General features: G+C 41.7%; 1 protein-coding gene across 1 annotated transcript in view; it reads right to left on the bottom strand.

The window, feature by feature from the left end:
• LOC145400193 (uncharacterized) overlaps positions 1-15526 on the bottom strand; it is a 78773-nt gene that overhangs the window by 9155 nt on the left and 54092 nt on the right. Inside the window, exon 7 of the mRNA XM_080272707.1 lies at positions 11945-12163. Coding sequence (XP_080128833.1) covers positions 11945-12163 — 219 coding nt within the window. The remainder of the gene's footprint in view (positions 1-11944; positions 12164-15526) is intronic.

Below are 15526 nucleotides of genomic sequence, written 5' to 3'. Positions count from 1 at the left end.
CACGCGTAGAGCATAGAGGTTTATGTGTTTGGTTTGGTTGGTTTGTCTGTCTGCTTGTCTGTCTCTTAGCAATAGTACGAAAATGGTTATTGAATAGAATAACACCCAATCAAGATTATTGACTCAGGACGGTGAGAGGAAGAAGGGGTTAATTTTTGGCTGAAAAAGCTTATAACATAGGACGAGGGAAGGGTCAGCTCTAACAATTTTGGTCCGCTTTAGGTCAAACTTGGCTGAATGGTTGAGGGTTAGAAAAGTGTGAAATGATTCATTTGTCAGAACAGTGGACCAGAAGTAAAGGTCACGTGACAAGCCAAAAGCATGCATCTCTTTAGCGCAATAGATTTGATTTAGTTTGTACTCAGCTTAGTAGAAGGCTAAGGTCAGTCAAAAAATAATTATTCTGTTTTGAGAACAAGTCATTGGTCAAGGACATGGGGCAAAGGGCAGTTTTAATACTTTTGATCTACAGTACTTTTATCCAAGCTAAGTGGAGGAGTTAAGGGTTAGGCAAGGATGAAAGAACTCGAATGTGAGAACAATCAGTAAAATTTCCAGGTCACACAAGGTCAAAGGTTTGGCCCTTGAGTGATTGTAGGAGGCGAGTGTTGCACTGTTTAAGTTCCTCTTCTTATTCGGAGATGTAGTAGTAGCAAAAGGGATACTTGTCTTATAGACTGCCGGGAATTCTGTCCCTTGATCTAAATCCTCTGGTGTCAGCTGGAATAACCTCCCTAATGCACCAGCCTCAGCGAAAGGGTTAATGTCAATAATTTATGGATAATTTACGATCACCACGAACACCATGCTTTCTTTGTGCGATATTTGAGCAGTGTCACATTAAGTCAGTTCGTTCATTAATTTTTTCCCCACGCATCATGTTCAGTGATAACTTAAGATAGAATCAGCTCGAGAATGAAAATAAGTTTATAATTCTTAGTATATGACACCAAAGGAGCGTGATTTAATAGTTCATAAATTATTGTTCAGCGTGGTATTCGATTTTTCATTCCCGATAAACACTTTCTAATAAAGTAATGCTATATATATAAGACTTTCTCAACGCTTCTGTCGCCTTTTGAGGCATGATTCTTTCAAGGTTGGCTGTGTTTGTCTCTTCTGTACTAGAAGTTAAAAGCTAAACCATCCCCTTCAGTCCCGAGTGGTCTCGCCTAATCTAATCTGCATTTAATTGGCTCACGGTTGGAAGAATACAAGACTTCTTACATGGAAAAATTTGTGTAACGCCTTCAGTCCGATATACTGGTGGTCTCTTAAACTAAATCCAATTGGCTGGTAGTGAGGCATAAATATTGCCTAGGACTAGGGAGTTGTAATTATGTGCCAATTCTTCTACCCTCTCTCCTAACCTGAATACAATCATCGGAACGTAGCACGAATAGAAAAAAAATAAATAACGAGGTATGAGGGGATATCCCAAGTCTACAATTTAATGACATCTAGGGCCTTCATTACGACACATTCATTCTTCCAGCTCTCTGTCATCCAGTTCTTTCGTGCCCTACCAAGAACGTAGGGACCTGGGACAATGCAATTCATTCTCAACATATAAAGCAGGGGAGACCATCTTTCCTCGCTTTTGAATGTCATTTTGTGAGCACTAAACACCGACCAACCCAAGAATGTAAGCTCTTACGAGCCCCATCCAGTTGTAGCGCCATAATCCACCAGACCACCATTCGTCATATAGTTATCCGGTTGCCACCCAACGAAGTGAATGCTTTTCATTAGTTACAGGAAACCATTTGGCTTGTCACAGTGTATAGTCATCATCAGGTAGCACTACTTACAGTGAGTGGATGGTGGGCACCCTCGCTGAATAATATTGTGTAACAGTAGCAATGGTAAAATAAAGTAAAATAAAAGCATGGGGGGGGGGGTACTGAAGAGCTTAGCGAGACCTGAAGGGCCGAGGCTTACATAGGGTTTTTGATTTGTGTTTTCAACACTGCTTAGCCCTGTAATGACAGAAAATCTCTCCAAAGGTGAATGAAATCATCTGGCAGATGCAAAAATTAGATGATTAAGTTTTGATATTCTGTTGTATAATCCAGTCATTTATTGCCCCATCAGGAGCATAGGGTTCCAGAACAAGGGTAGCGAATGTGATTAACTACTCTCCCCGGAGTGACAACATGTGAACAACAAATCCCAACCCCCTCTCGGATGTAAATAATTGTTTTTATCTTGTTGGAATGGCATCTTATTTATTATCGTGCTTGTGATGGTCGAATTTCTGATAAAAGTTCAAATATTTTATAACTGTAGACACTAGACATCTTATCCACACAAACGTGAGGCAGTGTTATCACCCTTTGTCATTGTCATTGGAGTCACTGGACTACCAGGCGTCAATTTGTTATAGTAAATGGTTTCCAGGGCTACAAGCAAACACTAGGTTTGTCAGTCAGCATAGAGTCACCTTAAAGCAGCACTACACCAAGTGAATGGGTGATGGACGCCTTCATCTACATTCTGCTTGCATCGTAAAAAATAAAAGGAAGTTAATATTAGAAGACTGTAAATGCATCTCTCCTTCTGTTCAGGTTCAAACTTTGAACATGTTGACTCAAAAAACCGTATCTTTGATAGACTGATAGCTGATGACCATATCTAAGCCATGTTCAAGTATGAGGGTGATAGATCAAGGTCACTGAGGTGATAACGTCAGAGTATTTACCCTAAATGAATGACTGGCTTCTGTCTAAAAAAAATATTAATTTATATATCCTTTTCTAATACATGTAACGTTATTTTTAAGTGTTTACCTTGTAGCTCAATCTTTCACGATTATAGCACATTTGTTCATTCACTTGTCGTTTGTCATGCCCAACCTGTCTACCACCCATCAACATGCCAAACAACCGCTTCCACCCTCCTCAACGTGCGAAACTTACTTCTGGTTTTCCACTGAGCGTTGAAGTAGCCAGTAAATACCGAATCAAAGGCACTTCAGTTTTGCAAGTGACATCGTAGCCAGATTGTCCTTACTAGATGCTCGCTCTATTGTTATTGGTAACCTACTTTGACGGCCATGTTGGATTTCACGGTTTTCTTGCATAAAAGATTCGTATATTTAAAATTATTTTCCAGATTTGCCTTATTTTTGGCGCTGTCCTATATACATATGATTTGAATTGACCAGAATGGATCTGATGGACTCGAGGGAACCTCAAAGGACTTCACATATTACACTGCAGTTGTGAAAGCCATTACACGGATCGGGCTGATATTTTGGACATGCTTTCTTAAGCATGATCTGAATAGTTGTACTACTCTGAGTCAGTCTGTGTGACTTTAAATGAGCTGAAAGAATCTGAATTAATCTAAATTGAAAAGTATTCAAAACTGAGTGGAATAGACCTGACTGATGGTCTTGTGTTTGAACATGGCTGAAAGTAGATTTGTTAGAATGGATATAAGCTGATCTGACCGAATATGTGTTAACGTGAAGTTGCCTAAAGCACGTCTAAATGGCAATGGCTTAAAGGGAATGCCCCTCAACTGACCAGAGTGAAATAGAATAGATGAAAAAGACCTGAAGAAACTTAAATTATTTAATAGTCTTCACTGGACTTCTCTGGACCTGGAGAGCCTTTGCTGCATGAAATAAAGACCTAAACTGAATTAATATGAGTGAGATGGACTGAATGAACCTTAAGTTACCCGAATATCCAAAGTTACCCAGACCGACCTCAATAAACTGCAAATGACCGTTTTGGCCTGGTAGCGACATAAAGGAAGTGCTTGAAGCTGAAGTAACTGGTCTAATTCTTGCATGTCAGGTCACGCAGTAAAATAATTGCCATTTTAGTTGTTGCTCTTACAATATTGACGAGTTACGGATTTCCCTTTACGACGCTAGGTACGCGGTCGACGAATGCGCTTCTTATTATCGTGCGTGTGATGGTCGAATTTCTGATAAAAATTCAAATATTTTATAATTGTAGACACTAGACAACTTATCCACACAAAGTAACGTAAGGCAGTGTTATCACCCTTTGTCATTAAGATAATATACAGGAGGCTACACACGATCATAGAAAGTATCATAGGAAGGATCCGGTTGCATCCTAATTGACCAGCGCCGTTCGTGATGCTCATGGAGATTCAGTATATTTTTGTGATGTGCACATGATAATACGAACTGTAAATAAGACAAGAACTAAGACTACCAAGTGACATAGCGTCCTCATAAATGCAGAGATAGAAAAGTGGGAACAGGACAACGAACATTCTGCAACACACACACACACACACACACATATATATATATATATATATATATATATATATATATATATATATATATATATATATATATATATATATACACACACACACACACACGAGTATATATTTAAAAAACATGAAAATTTGTGAAAAAAAATTTTTAAAGAAATATTACTCTGTCCCGTTTCGTCCAGTCCCGGAAAACTACAATTCTTTCCTTGACTATAACTTACAGTGTGACGTACTTTTTTTTATGACGGAAAAAAATGCAAAATATGTTCGTCTTACTCTTCAGTGCAGTAAAATAAACGTCCCGTAATATTCGTTCTGCCCTTTATGGATAGGAAAGGTATTGAACACCAATGAATAATAAACCGATCATCTTCATGGCCGTTACCATAATCATTATCAACATAATTGCCCGTATTGAATTTCCTACTAATAAAAGGAGTGGGTATGAAACAATAGTAGGAAATCAGGACCTATGCGCCACTTGTCCATGAAGATCCCTCTCTGTTTCTCTTGCATGTTGCGCTTTAGGTAACCCCCCGTTATCAATTTCTCTTTCTGCTTACATGTTTATCCGTCTGTCTGTTGCCTGGCGTTGCATCCTGTGAGAAGTAATGTGGACAGAAGGACTGTTTCTGTACCTACTCAGTAAGGACGCCCCTTCCCTTGATCGTACCGTGATCTGAGCTTCGCTATATTCGGCGAGTTCGTCTTCCAAACGGCACCTGTGACCTCTTGCAGCGTGACGTGACCCCATAAACCTTCCCCTGACACCACCCCATAGTCCTGCCTCCCTGCCCCTCCCCCATTCCCCAAGCCTGACCCCTTAACATACTTTGACATACTCTGACCTCCCCCAGCCTGACCTCCACGATCCTGAGCCCATAATCCTGATCTCTTCCCTTCTCTCCCCTCAAGCTTGATCCCATAACATTCTGACCTATGCTAACCCCCATAATGTTGACCCCCATAGCCTCGACTCCTTAATCATGACCCAACAGATCTAACTCCCATAATCTTCTTCCCCATAATTATGATCCCCCATAGTTCTGGCTTCCATAATCTCCACTTTATAATGTTAACCTCATAATCCGGAACCTCATAATCCTGACCTCATAATCGGTACCCCCATAATCCTGTTCCCCCAAATCCAGACCCCATACTCCTCCATACCCCCATAACCTTTAACCCACAACCCTTACACAATAACCCCATCCTTACCACCATAACCTTTAACCCACAATCCTTACCCCCATAACCTTTAACCCATAACCCTTGCCTTCACAACCCTGACCCCATAATCCTTGGCTCCGTAATCCTGACCCCTTGCCCCTCTTTTCAAGCGTGACCTCGCAACATGTGACGTATCCTGGCCCCATACTATTATTCCCATAATCCTGTCTTTCAAAATCTAAACCCTATAATCCAGACCCCATTAATCTTGACTTCCATAATCCTGTCCCCATAATCCAAACCCCATAATCTTGACCACGGTAATGCTAACCACCATAATCTTGACCGCCTAAATCCTGACATAATGCTTTCCACATAATTCTGACCCCCCAATCCTGAACCCCTCTCCCACCCTCCTGGAGTGTGAATCCATAACATAATAGGTGGTAGCCAGTCCTTGCCTTCTTCCTTCCCTCATAGATTCGATCCTATAATGTATTAAACTTTGTCCTCCCCATAACCCCATGATTCTAACCTTCACCTTCACGTCATAACATATTCAACCATTATCCTGACCTCCCTTATTCTGACCTTCCCATGACCACTTTATCATGACCTCACCGTACATATGAACTCATGACATATTCTGCCTTATCATGATCTAATCACACCATAATTTTAACCTTCTCCACAATGACCCCCTTAATCCTGACCTCTCCCTCACATACAGGACAACATAGTATATTTTCGCCTATCCTTACCTCCCAGATTATAACTCCACCATATACCCTGCTGTATCCCAGCCTGCTTCATGCCTAACCCAGTAGCTCTGACTCCCATATGCGTATTTCTATAATCCTGAGTTTTCAGACACCATTATCCTGATTTGTTTCTGATCAAGTTGCCCCAGCCTCCTTCAGTCGGGCTCCATAATCCTAACCCCAAATAAGCGTGGCCATTAATTTTGATTCTGCATTCTGACACCCATAAGATTTACTTTTTAATGCTAACACTGCATATTGACCCCATAGTCTTTGCCCCAAATGCGCTGCCCTACAATTCTGACCTCAAATGAGTGACCTCAGAATTCTAACTCCCAGTTGAATCCCATAATCCTAATCTTCTTTCTGACTCCATATTCTGATCCCATCTACTCCTTACCTTGGAATATACTGTAGCTTCTCTCCTCAGAACACTGACCTCCATGACCCCTTAATGCTGACCCCCATAAACGTGACCACATAAACCTGACCTCCCCTCCCCCTCCCCATCAGTCTGACCCTAAAACTCATTCTACCATATTCTGAGTTCTCCTCCTACTACTTTGGTCCTTACTTCCAGCAATACCCTCAGATCCTGTCTTTATCTGCTGCCAGATGCGATAAAACTTCAAGCGATGGCACTGAAAGATCGCCTTCATATCACCCTGTTGTCCGTCTCATAATCCTGTCTTTCCCATTATCCGCACATTCTCCTACTTGCTCACCATCCCACCTAATTGAACTGACTACGTAACTGCCAGCCTACTCCCAGCCTGATCCCAAGGCACGTCTTACTTTCTCCTAACATAACCTAATCTAATTCCCATTTCTTGACCTTTCACCATATAGACACCATAATTCTGACTTCCCAGGAATCCTAATTCTAATCTCTTCAACCCGAGGACTTATTCTTGTTTTATTCTTGCTAGTGCCACATTATTTTATTCAGCTAAGGAAATACTTGGCCCAGTGGAGAGGTTACATATAATCTTCAGATACCTCTTCAGTACTAAGGGACTCTCCCAAATTGAATAGAATCGTCTTTCGGTGGCCTCGCAAATTGAAAAACATCATCAGACCGAAGGGATTAATACCCATAATTTTCCCCCCCTCAGCAGAACTCTTAATACAAATCTTCTCCCACAACACGTCCTACCCTATCCTAACTCTGGTCCCTACATTAGTTCAGTGAAGCCATTGTCTCCTCACTATATCCACGTGACTTCTGACCCTTGACCCCTGACGTATTCATCCCGGGTCGATACTCAGCTTCGCCTCTCCATAATCGTGACTTTCCTCTGCATAATCCCACATTCCTGATCTTCACATGATCCAGTTTTAAACACCCCATAATCGTAGCCTTCGTCTAACCTAACCTAATTTAACCTAACTTCACCTACCTCAACCTTATCCTGAAGCCACACGGCATTCTACCGTAACAGAACCTAACTTAATCTACGTTATCTTTCCCTGCCCAACTGTATCCTATCCTACCCTACTCTACCCTTCCCCTATCCTGATCAGCACCACATCTTACCGTATCCAGACCCCTAACAGTCCATTATAGTCCTTGCCTCTACACCAGTCAGTAACCTTAGCCACGTAATTGACCAATTGACCTATCCAGTGCGGGTCATAACTCACAGCTTCACCTCGCCTTAATCCTGACTTACCCCCATTTGATTCCATCATTCTGACCTCCATATGTTATGTAATCGTAAACCCCACCCATAATCCTATCCACCCCCCAATGAAACATAACCGAACCTGCAGCAGCCCCTCAGCCCAACCCAACCCAACACAACCCAACCCAACCCAACCCAACCCAACTCAACTTAGCCCAAATCAACGTAGACCAACTCATCCTAGCCCAGCCCAACCCAACCCAATTCAACCTAACACAGTCCTACCCAAACCAACCCAGCCCAATCGAACCTAACCGAATTCTACACAAACCAACCAAACCCATCCAACCAAATCCAACCTGACTCACTTTTACCCAAACCAACCCAACCCAGCCTAAACCAATCCATCCCAATCCAACTTAACCCGCATAACCCAACCTAATGCAACTAAACGCAATGCAACCCCCATAACCTTGCCTCCACCCGCAATAACCTTCCAACCTTCACAGCCCCAACAATCCTGTCTCCTTCCCCTAGCTAACCTAATCCAACCTAACTTTTCCCGCCCTCATCCTAACCTCTGACCCTCCATAATCCAGTACGGTGACAATCTCTTCCCCAACCACCAGTGACCTAACCAAACTTAACTTCATCCTAACCACATAAAACATATCCTAACCCACCAAACCCCCTCCTAACCACATAAAACATATCATAACCAAACCCCATCCTAACCACATAAAACATATCCTATCCTAACCACATAAAACATATCCTAACCTAACCACATAAAACATTCTAACCTAGCCCCATCCTAACCACACAAAACACCAAACCTAACCTAACCCCATAAAACATATCCGAACCTAATTCAACCTAACTTAACCTAACCTAAACCCGCAGCACATCCAACCCTCTCTTAACTTCTGACAGTGCACAGTCCAGTACGGTGCCCTCCTCCTTCCTAGCTAGCATTAACCTAACCCTAATCTAAGAACACAACATATCCTAACCTAACCCAACCCAGCCAAAGTCCACAGCATATCCAGCTATCTACTAACCTAACCTCTGGCCCGACTCAGTCCAGTACGGTGCTTGCCTCGTTACCAGACAGTGACCCAATCTAACCTAACCAAGACCCATCCTGAACATACACATAACCCAGCCTCGCATTACATCCAGCCGTCTCCTAACCTCTGACCCTGCACAGTCCAGTACGGTGCCTGCCTCCTCCCCAGCCACCAGTAACCTTACCCACTTGACTAACCCCCTGACCTATCCAGCCCGGGCCATAACTCAGCGCTCAAACTGCCCTGCGGACCGGATCACAGAGTCGACCCCTTTACACAGCAGCGTCAGCAGCCTCAGTGCCACGTGTAACCTATATTGTTCTTGTGGCGGTGGTGGTGATGGTGGACTTTACCGCAGTTATCCCCCTCCCTTCCATGCCCCACCTATAACTCCCTCAACCCTCCTCCTTAATTCCCCTCTCTTCTCCTCCTCCCTTATTCCTCCCTCTCCTCGCCCCCTTAATCCCCCTCTCTCCTCTCCCTCTTACCTCCCTCACCCTTCCTCCGTAACTCCCCATTTCCCTTTCCTCCTTAACCCCCTTTCCTCTCCAGCATTAACCCCCTCTCCCTCTTTACTCCCCAAACTCCCTCTCCCCCTTAACTCCCCCAACCCTCTCCTCCTCAACCTTCATTTACTGTTCACCGACTTGGCTATTTATAGAATGCGTAATAATTGCCACATGGCCATGGTATATATTATTTACAGAAGTTAATTACGTGTTAATAAATCCCACACTAAAGCGATGTCTTTTATCTTTTTTTTTGCTGATCATCGAACAGAGGATTTTATACATCTTCGGAAAGCCCTCCAGCTGAACGTCATTGTTGGCTATACAGTAGGTAATGCCTCGACTTCATTAACGTTTCTCCAGACTGAAAGAAATAGTGTTAAAGTATAACACACCATCGCATGGAAAGGGTTAATCAGGTTACCAGATAAAATGTTCATAAGTTGGTACCTGAAGAAAATTGATTTAATTGCCTAGCTACTTCCTAATAATAATTTTACTGATATGGTTACTTGGGTATTCAGCAATTTCATTTTTACTTATGAGTGGCTGCCTGGTAGATTTATTTTTAAACCTAGTTATCTGACAACCTGTACTTATTTAAAGTTAATTGCGCAGAATGATTAGTATTGTACAGATGTTTATTAGAGAGGTATTATTCTTATGGCTGCTTGAAAACAACGAGTTTTGAAGTCAGTCTAACCAACGCTGGCAACAACTCTTCACATTCCAAGCCTCCCAACCCCTCACAGTATCCTCTTAAATCCACCGTATGCCGTTTTCGTCGCTTGATTTCAGATATCCTCCTTCTTACGGCCTTCATGCACGCGAAGGCTAAGTATAACTTGTTCTGAATAGTAATTTACAATCACAGTCCCATAATACTTAATTCCACGGTCACATAACTTACTTTGATTATGCTGTTAATGTTGCCCTTACAATACTGTTAGCTTTTAGTCTTTTATTTCTTTTCATGCCCGACGCCATATCGTGTGAAAAGTGACATAGACTAGGGGATCGCTAGGCATTTCCGTTCCTACTCAATAACGACCCTGTATGTCCGAAACACACCACCTCCCCTTATACTTCTAGCTTATCTATTCAACTGTAGTAGTAGTAGTAGTAGTAGTAGTAACAGCAGTAGTATAGTAGTAGCAGCAGCAGCAGCAGCAGTAGTAGTAGTAGTAGAAGTAGTAGAGGTAGTAGTAGTGGTGTAGTGGTAGTAGTAGCAGTAGTGGTACACAACAGTAATAACAGTAATTATGATACTTTCTTCATCAGAACGACCATTTGCGTCACTGCTATGGCAGTTAAAGTATCGTACAGGTAAAAATAATGCAAAAAATAGCTTCCTTTTGCCAGCCTAGAAAAAAAAATTATAATCTCTAACTGAACTGGCTCTCTCATAGCACCCTTCACTTTGCATCCCACCATCAACACTTTTCACCCACTTTACACTTTAACTCTCACTTTACGCTCCATGCTGTACCACGCCATTCACGTTGAATCCCGCCTCTTAACACTTTATGTTTATCTCTCTATGCCTCACACTACTCCTCACCCTTCTGTCTGCACTCACCCTTGGGCTCTTTATGCATCATCCCTCACTTTCCACCCCAAACTTTATTTCGCTTTCAGCATTTACGCTTCATCTCTCACTTTCTGGTTCATACTGTACCTCACGTTTCACCTTTTTATTTATTTATTTATTTTTTTTACAGGCGACGAAGTGAGGAAGGGGAAAAAAAATCCATACACCAAATAACAGGTGTCCTCCGTTCGTTAAAAATCTATAAGTTGGACTTGAATTTGTGTAGGTTAAAGTTTTGGGGGGAAACTAATCTGGGGAAGCGATTTCTAAAGAGAGGCAGTTCGAGGAACTAGCGAATTCTGATAAGTAGAAGTTCTGCAATATGGCAGTGAGACAGTCAAGTAATGAGCGCTACAAGGTGCGCGTGTAATTTGGGGAAAGACGCAGGGAAGTGGCTCAGTGGATGGAACATCGTCTGATCATTGGCCATAAAAGTATCTGTAAAATAATGTAAAGGGGGGAAGTTCATTTGTAACTGCTGGTTTATTGATTATTCTTATAGCTTTGTTCTAATTGTATCCAGTTGTTTTAGTGCAACCTCTCTACAATCATTCCACATGGGTGAGCAGTGTTCGAGCTGAGTGCACATGACTTGTAAATTATAGTTAACTGCTCGTCAGTGAAGAAGTTTCGGATTCTGCTCAGTATTCCAAGTTTCTTAACTTTTTTTACTCTAACTTTTGTACTTTGTTATTGACTTTATTTGCAGCTCACTAATTCATTCACTTTTCATCCCATTCACATATACTTTATCCTGCTCGCCCACTTTTCGCCCCCACTCACTCACTTTGCACTCCCTGTCATTCAGTTGCACTTTGCTTACTCAACTTCGCACCTCAGTCACTCACAAGACATCCTCTCTTGTCACCCTAGTCACTGACTTTTTCTCCCTCTCACTCATTTTTGCACCTCTCATTTACCACTTGCCACCTGCCCCACCCTCCCTACTTACCATGCCTCTCTCGCACCTCTTGGCCACTTCCTTCTCCCCTTCTACCCCTTCCAACACGGCGCCGCCTCCCTTGCCCCCCTTCCCCTCGTAGTCGCCGCCCACCAGGCCCTCCCCCACACCTCCCCGCCTCAGCACGGAGTGGAAGGAGGACCCCTGGTAGGACGGCCCTTTATCACCCAGGCACAGGGAGAAGAACTGCTGGGCACGACGGAGGTGGATCTGGAAAAGAGAAAGTAGATGGAATTAGCTGTTGTACTGTGTAGAGGAAAATTTCGCTGAAAATCCCCAGCCAGCAATGTATCCTGCCTATCATATACCTCATGCCTCCCCGAAAGTCAGAGAGTACCGTGTCATTTCCTCTTATGCTCTTCAGTTGTGTTCTTCATTTTACTGTTACATAAAAGTTTTCATGCAATACTTTTCATCGACTCAGAAGGCAGGAAAATGTCGGCCAACATTTTGCCGCCATAGTCCCGCCTGATGATGCCATTATTTTACTCATATTAGAAAAGCATTCTTGTAACGGAGGGGGTTTTGAAGGTTGTGTTTTACTGCGCCATTTAGAAAAGTCACTCTGAAGCTAAATTAAATCGTCTGGAGACAGGAGGAATAAGCGTAAAAAATACTGTACGTATATGGAGTGAAAGGGTTAAATCCTTGGTATGTTGGTTTTTCTTTCCTTTTTGTTTTATTTTTATTTACGTTCTCTTTTTGCTATCAAATCCACAGTACACTTGCTTTTACCATAACTTCCCATACGGTTGCTTTGCCAACCAATACACATTACGAAATAGGTTATTGGAAGTGTGGATGGATATTGATAATACTCCTACAGGTAGATACTGATAATTGTATGTGAAGACTGGTACACTACGTGGAATTGTTAATAAAGTTATCCAGTTCCTTATGACGTTACAGAAAATGGAGTTGGGTATCGTGAGTATAAATTCCCTCGGCCACAAATTTCCAAAGGTTGCCAGTGCTGACCTGATAACTCATTTGAAATTGATCATCTCTTCCTGGCTCACACAGTCGCATACATTCTAAAATCCCTTCCATAATAATTATTAGTGAACAGTAGGCAACTTAAATTCTGCAAGAATGTAATCGTTAGTTATTATACCACTTTTCTAGACATGATTTGCTAAGAAAAATATTGCAGAACAGTTACTAAAATATATAAAATGAAAGATGGTGCGATAGCATTCATCACATAAGTCTTGCTTCATGTTTATTTTGAAACGCCTGTCACGTAGTTTTCAGACGGATTAATGCTTCATCTGGCAGATGCTGAAGTGAATGTGCCGAATGTTACTTATGAAAAAAAAATTCAAAACCGGAAACACGGGAATTCGAAATGGCCGGCCGAAATCGTAGGCGCCGAATAAGCCTAACACTTGGCTCGTGAGATCAGTACAGACGATCTTAAATTGATCTGTACTAATACTTTGCGACTTTAGATTACTTTTGTATATAGATATATGAATGTAAATTTTTCACATATTGAATAGTACGGAAAGAGTATGAGTCAGTGTGATTAACTGGTGTTTGAGCTGAGAAAAATATTTGTTTCTGAAATGAGACGGTATGCTGTTTCCATACCAACCTTAATACCGAGTTTTAGTGTAGGACTATTCAGTTATCAGGTGAACATTGGCAACTTTGGGAGTTTGTGACCAAGGCAATTGAAACAGAGTTAGACACCTTGGCTAGAACGTGTCTTGAATTCAAAACGCTAAGTAAAAATGTAGAAGTTAATTAGTTGTGTGTTGTTTTGGGTGGAATCAGAAGGGAGTAGGATATTTTGGGTGACCCTAACTCCTTCAGTCCGAGGATACCCATTCCTGTATTGTTCTTGCTGCCCCGGGAGGGCTTTATTCAGCTTTTGATGTACTGATTGAACTGGAGGGATGATATTCAGCCTTCATTAAGCCCTTCACTAATATGGGGGGGATCTCTTAGGCTGGGTAAAATAGGCCGACAGCAGCTTTATCAAAATGAAAAAGACCCCCCTCGAGTGATTAAGGATGAGGATGACGGACAGGTCACAGCTATGACGACTTTTATCGTCTTTATTATTTTTATTATTATTATTATTATTAATATTGCTGTTGTATTGTGTCCTTTCCACACAGTTTTATTTGGTAAGGAGAGACTTTCGAATTGCTGGGACTAAATATAGTCTTCATTTATCCCCTCAGTAAAGTAGATCTAAACTGAAATATTGTGGTCGTGATCGTAGGTAATGGGTTATAAAGAAAAACGGTAAGTGGCTGCTGCGCTGGGGAAGGAAAAGGGGAGAACGATAGCTGTGTTAGTGAAGGAAACCTGGAGGAAGTGGTTGTGTTGGTGGTGGTGGTGGGGGGGGGAGGCGGAGGGTGGTCGTTGCGTTAAAGAAGGAAATCGCTAGGTGATGCTTGTGCTGTTTAAGGAAATAGGAAGGTGGTGGTTGTTTAGAAAGGATGACAGAAAGTGATGGTTGTGGTAAGGAAAGGAAAATGGAATGTATCGAGTGTACTGGGGAGAGAAAACGAAAGTTAGTGGTTGTGTTTTGATAATGTAACCAATCCAGCTCCCAGGCTCTCATGAACTGGAATATATATATATATATATATATATATATATATATATATATATATATATATATATATATATATATATATATATATATATATTTAACCCATTGGATTCCAGGGGTGCTGGGCGAGGCATGGCATTGGGTGAGTACTAAGCGTACCGCCTCCCCGCCTATCCGATCATAGCCGCGAAGCTCATAGGTCCCTACCCGGGGGTTCCCTACTTTATAAAGACTTGAAGAATCCCAGGTCTGTCCATTATTCCGGACACTGGGCTCCAATGGGATATATATATATATATATATATATATATATATATATATATATATATATATATATATATATATATATATATATATATATATATATATAGACCATACCAAAATTAAAATACAAAAGACATCATCGTAGTGAAGTGAATGTGGAATCATAATACTCTATGGGGAGAGAAATAAGAGTTGGCAATGGTAAATATAGTAATTTATCACTCAGGCTGCTATGCACAGCTCGTAACTCCTTCACACCGATGACATATTTTCCTGTTATTTCTTGTTATTTCCCCAAGATAGTATTGAAATTTGAAGAGCCTTTTCCACTTGCAGGTGTTCGGTGCAGCCCTCATTTAGTCTTTCACTACAGTAAATCTCCCTAAAACTCAGTGATCGTCTAAAGGTAGTATGAATACAAAAAAAAAAAAAAAAAATGGACTGAAGGGATTAACTGAATAAAATCATTTGGTATTCATCCAAAAATAGGAATAGAGGTGACGCAACGATGACACGGTTAAAGGAGAAAATATTAACACTTTTAGGCTTGTAGAAGTCACCCTCAGCTGAATAATATCATCTGGTGTTATCCTAATTATTATATTACAGGTGACGCGACCGTGACAGGGTTGAAAGGGAGAGGATTGTTACAATATTGTAGGAAAGAAAAGCCCTCCTGATATTTATGTTGTTCTTGTCCCAGGCTCATCAGGACGTGAACCCGGTGGGCTGCAGGCTGA

This window comes from Coenobita brevimanus, chromosome 51, assembly GCF_032717465.1.
Source record: "Coenobita brevimanus isolate Jiangsu-jjx chromosome 51, ASM3271746v2, whole genome shotgun sequence".
Taxonomy (NCBI): Eukaryota; Metazoa; Arthropoda; class Malacostraca; order Decapoda; family Coenobitidae; genus Coenobita; species Coenobita brevimanus.
Note: the sequence above shows the minus strand (reverse complement) of the source record. Positions and strands in the feature narration are given on the sequence as shown.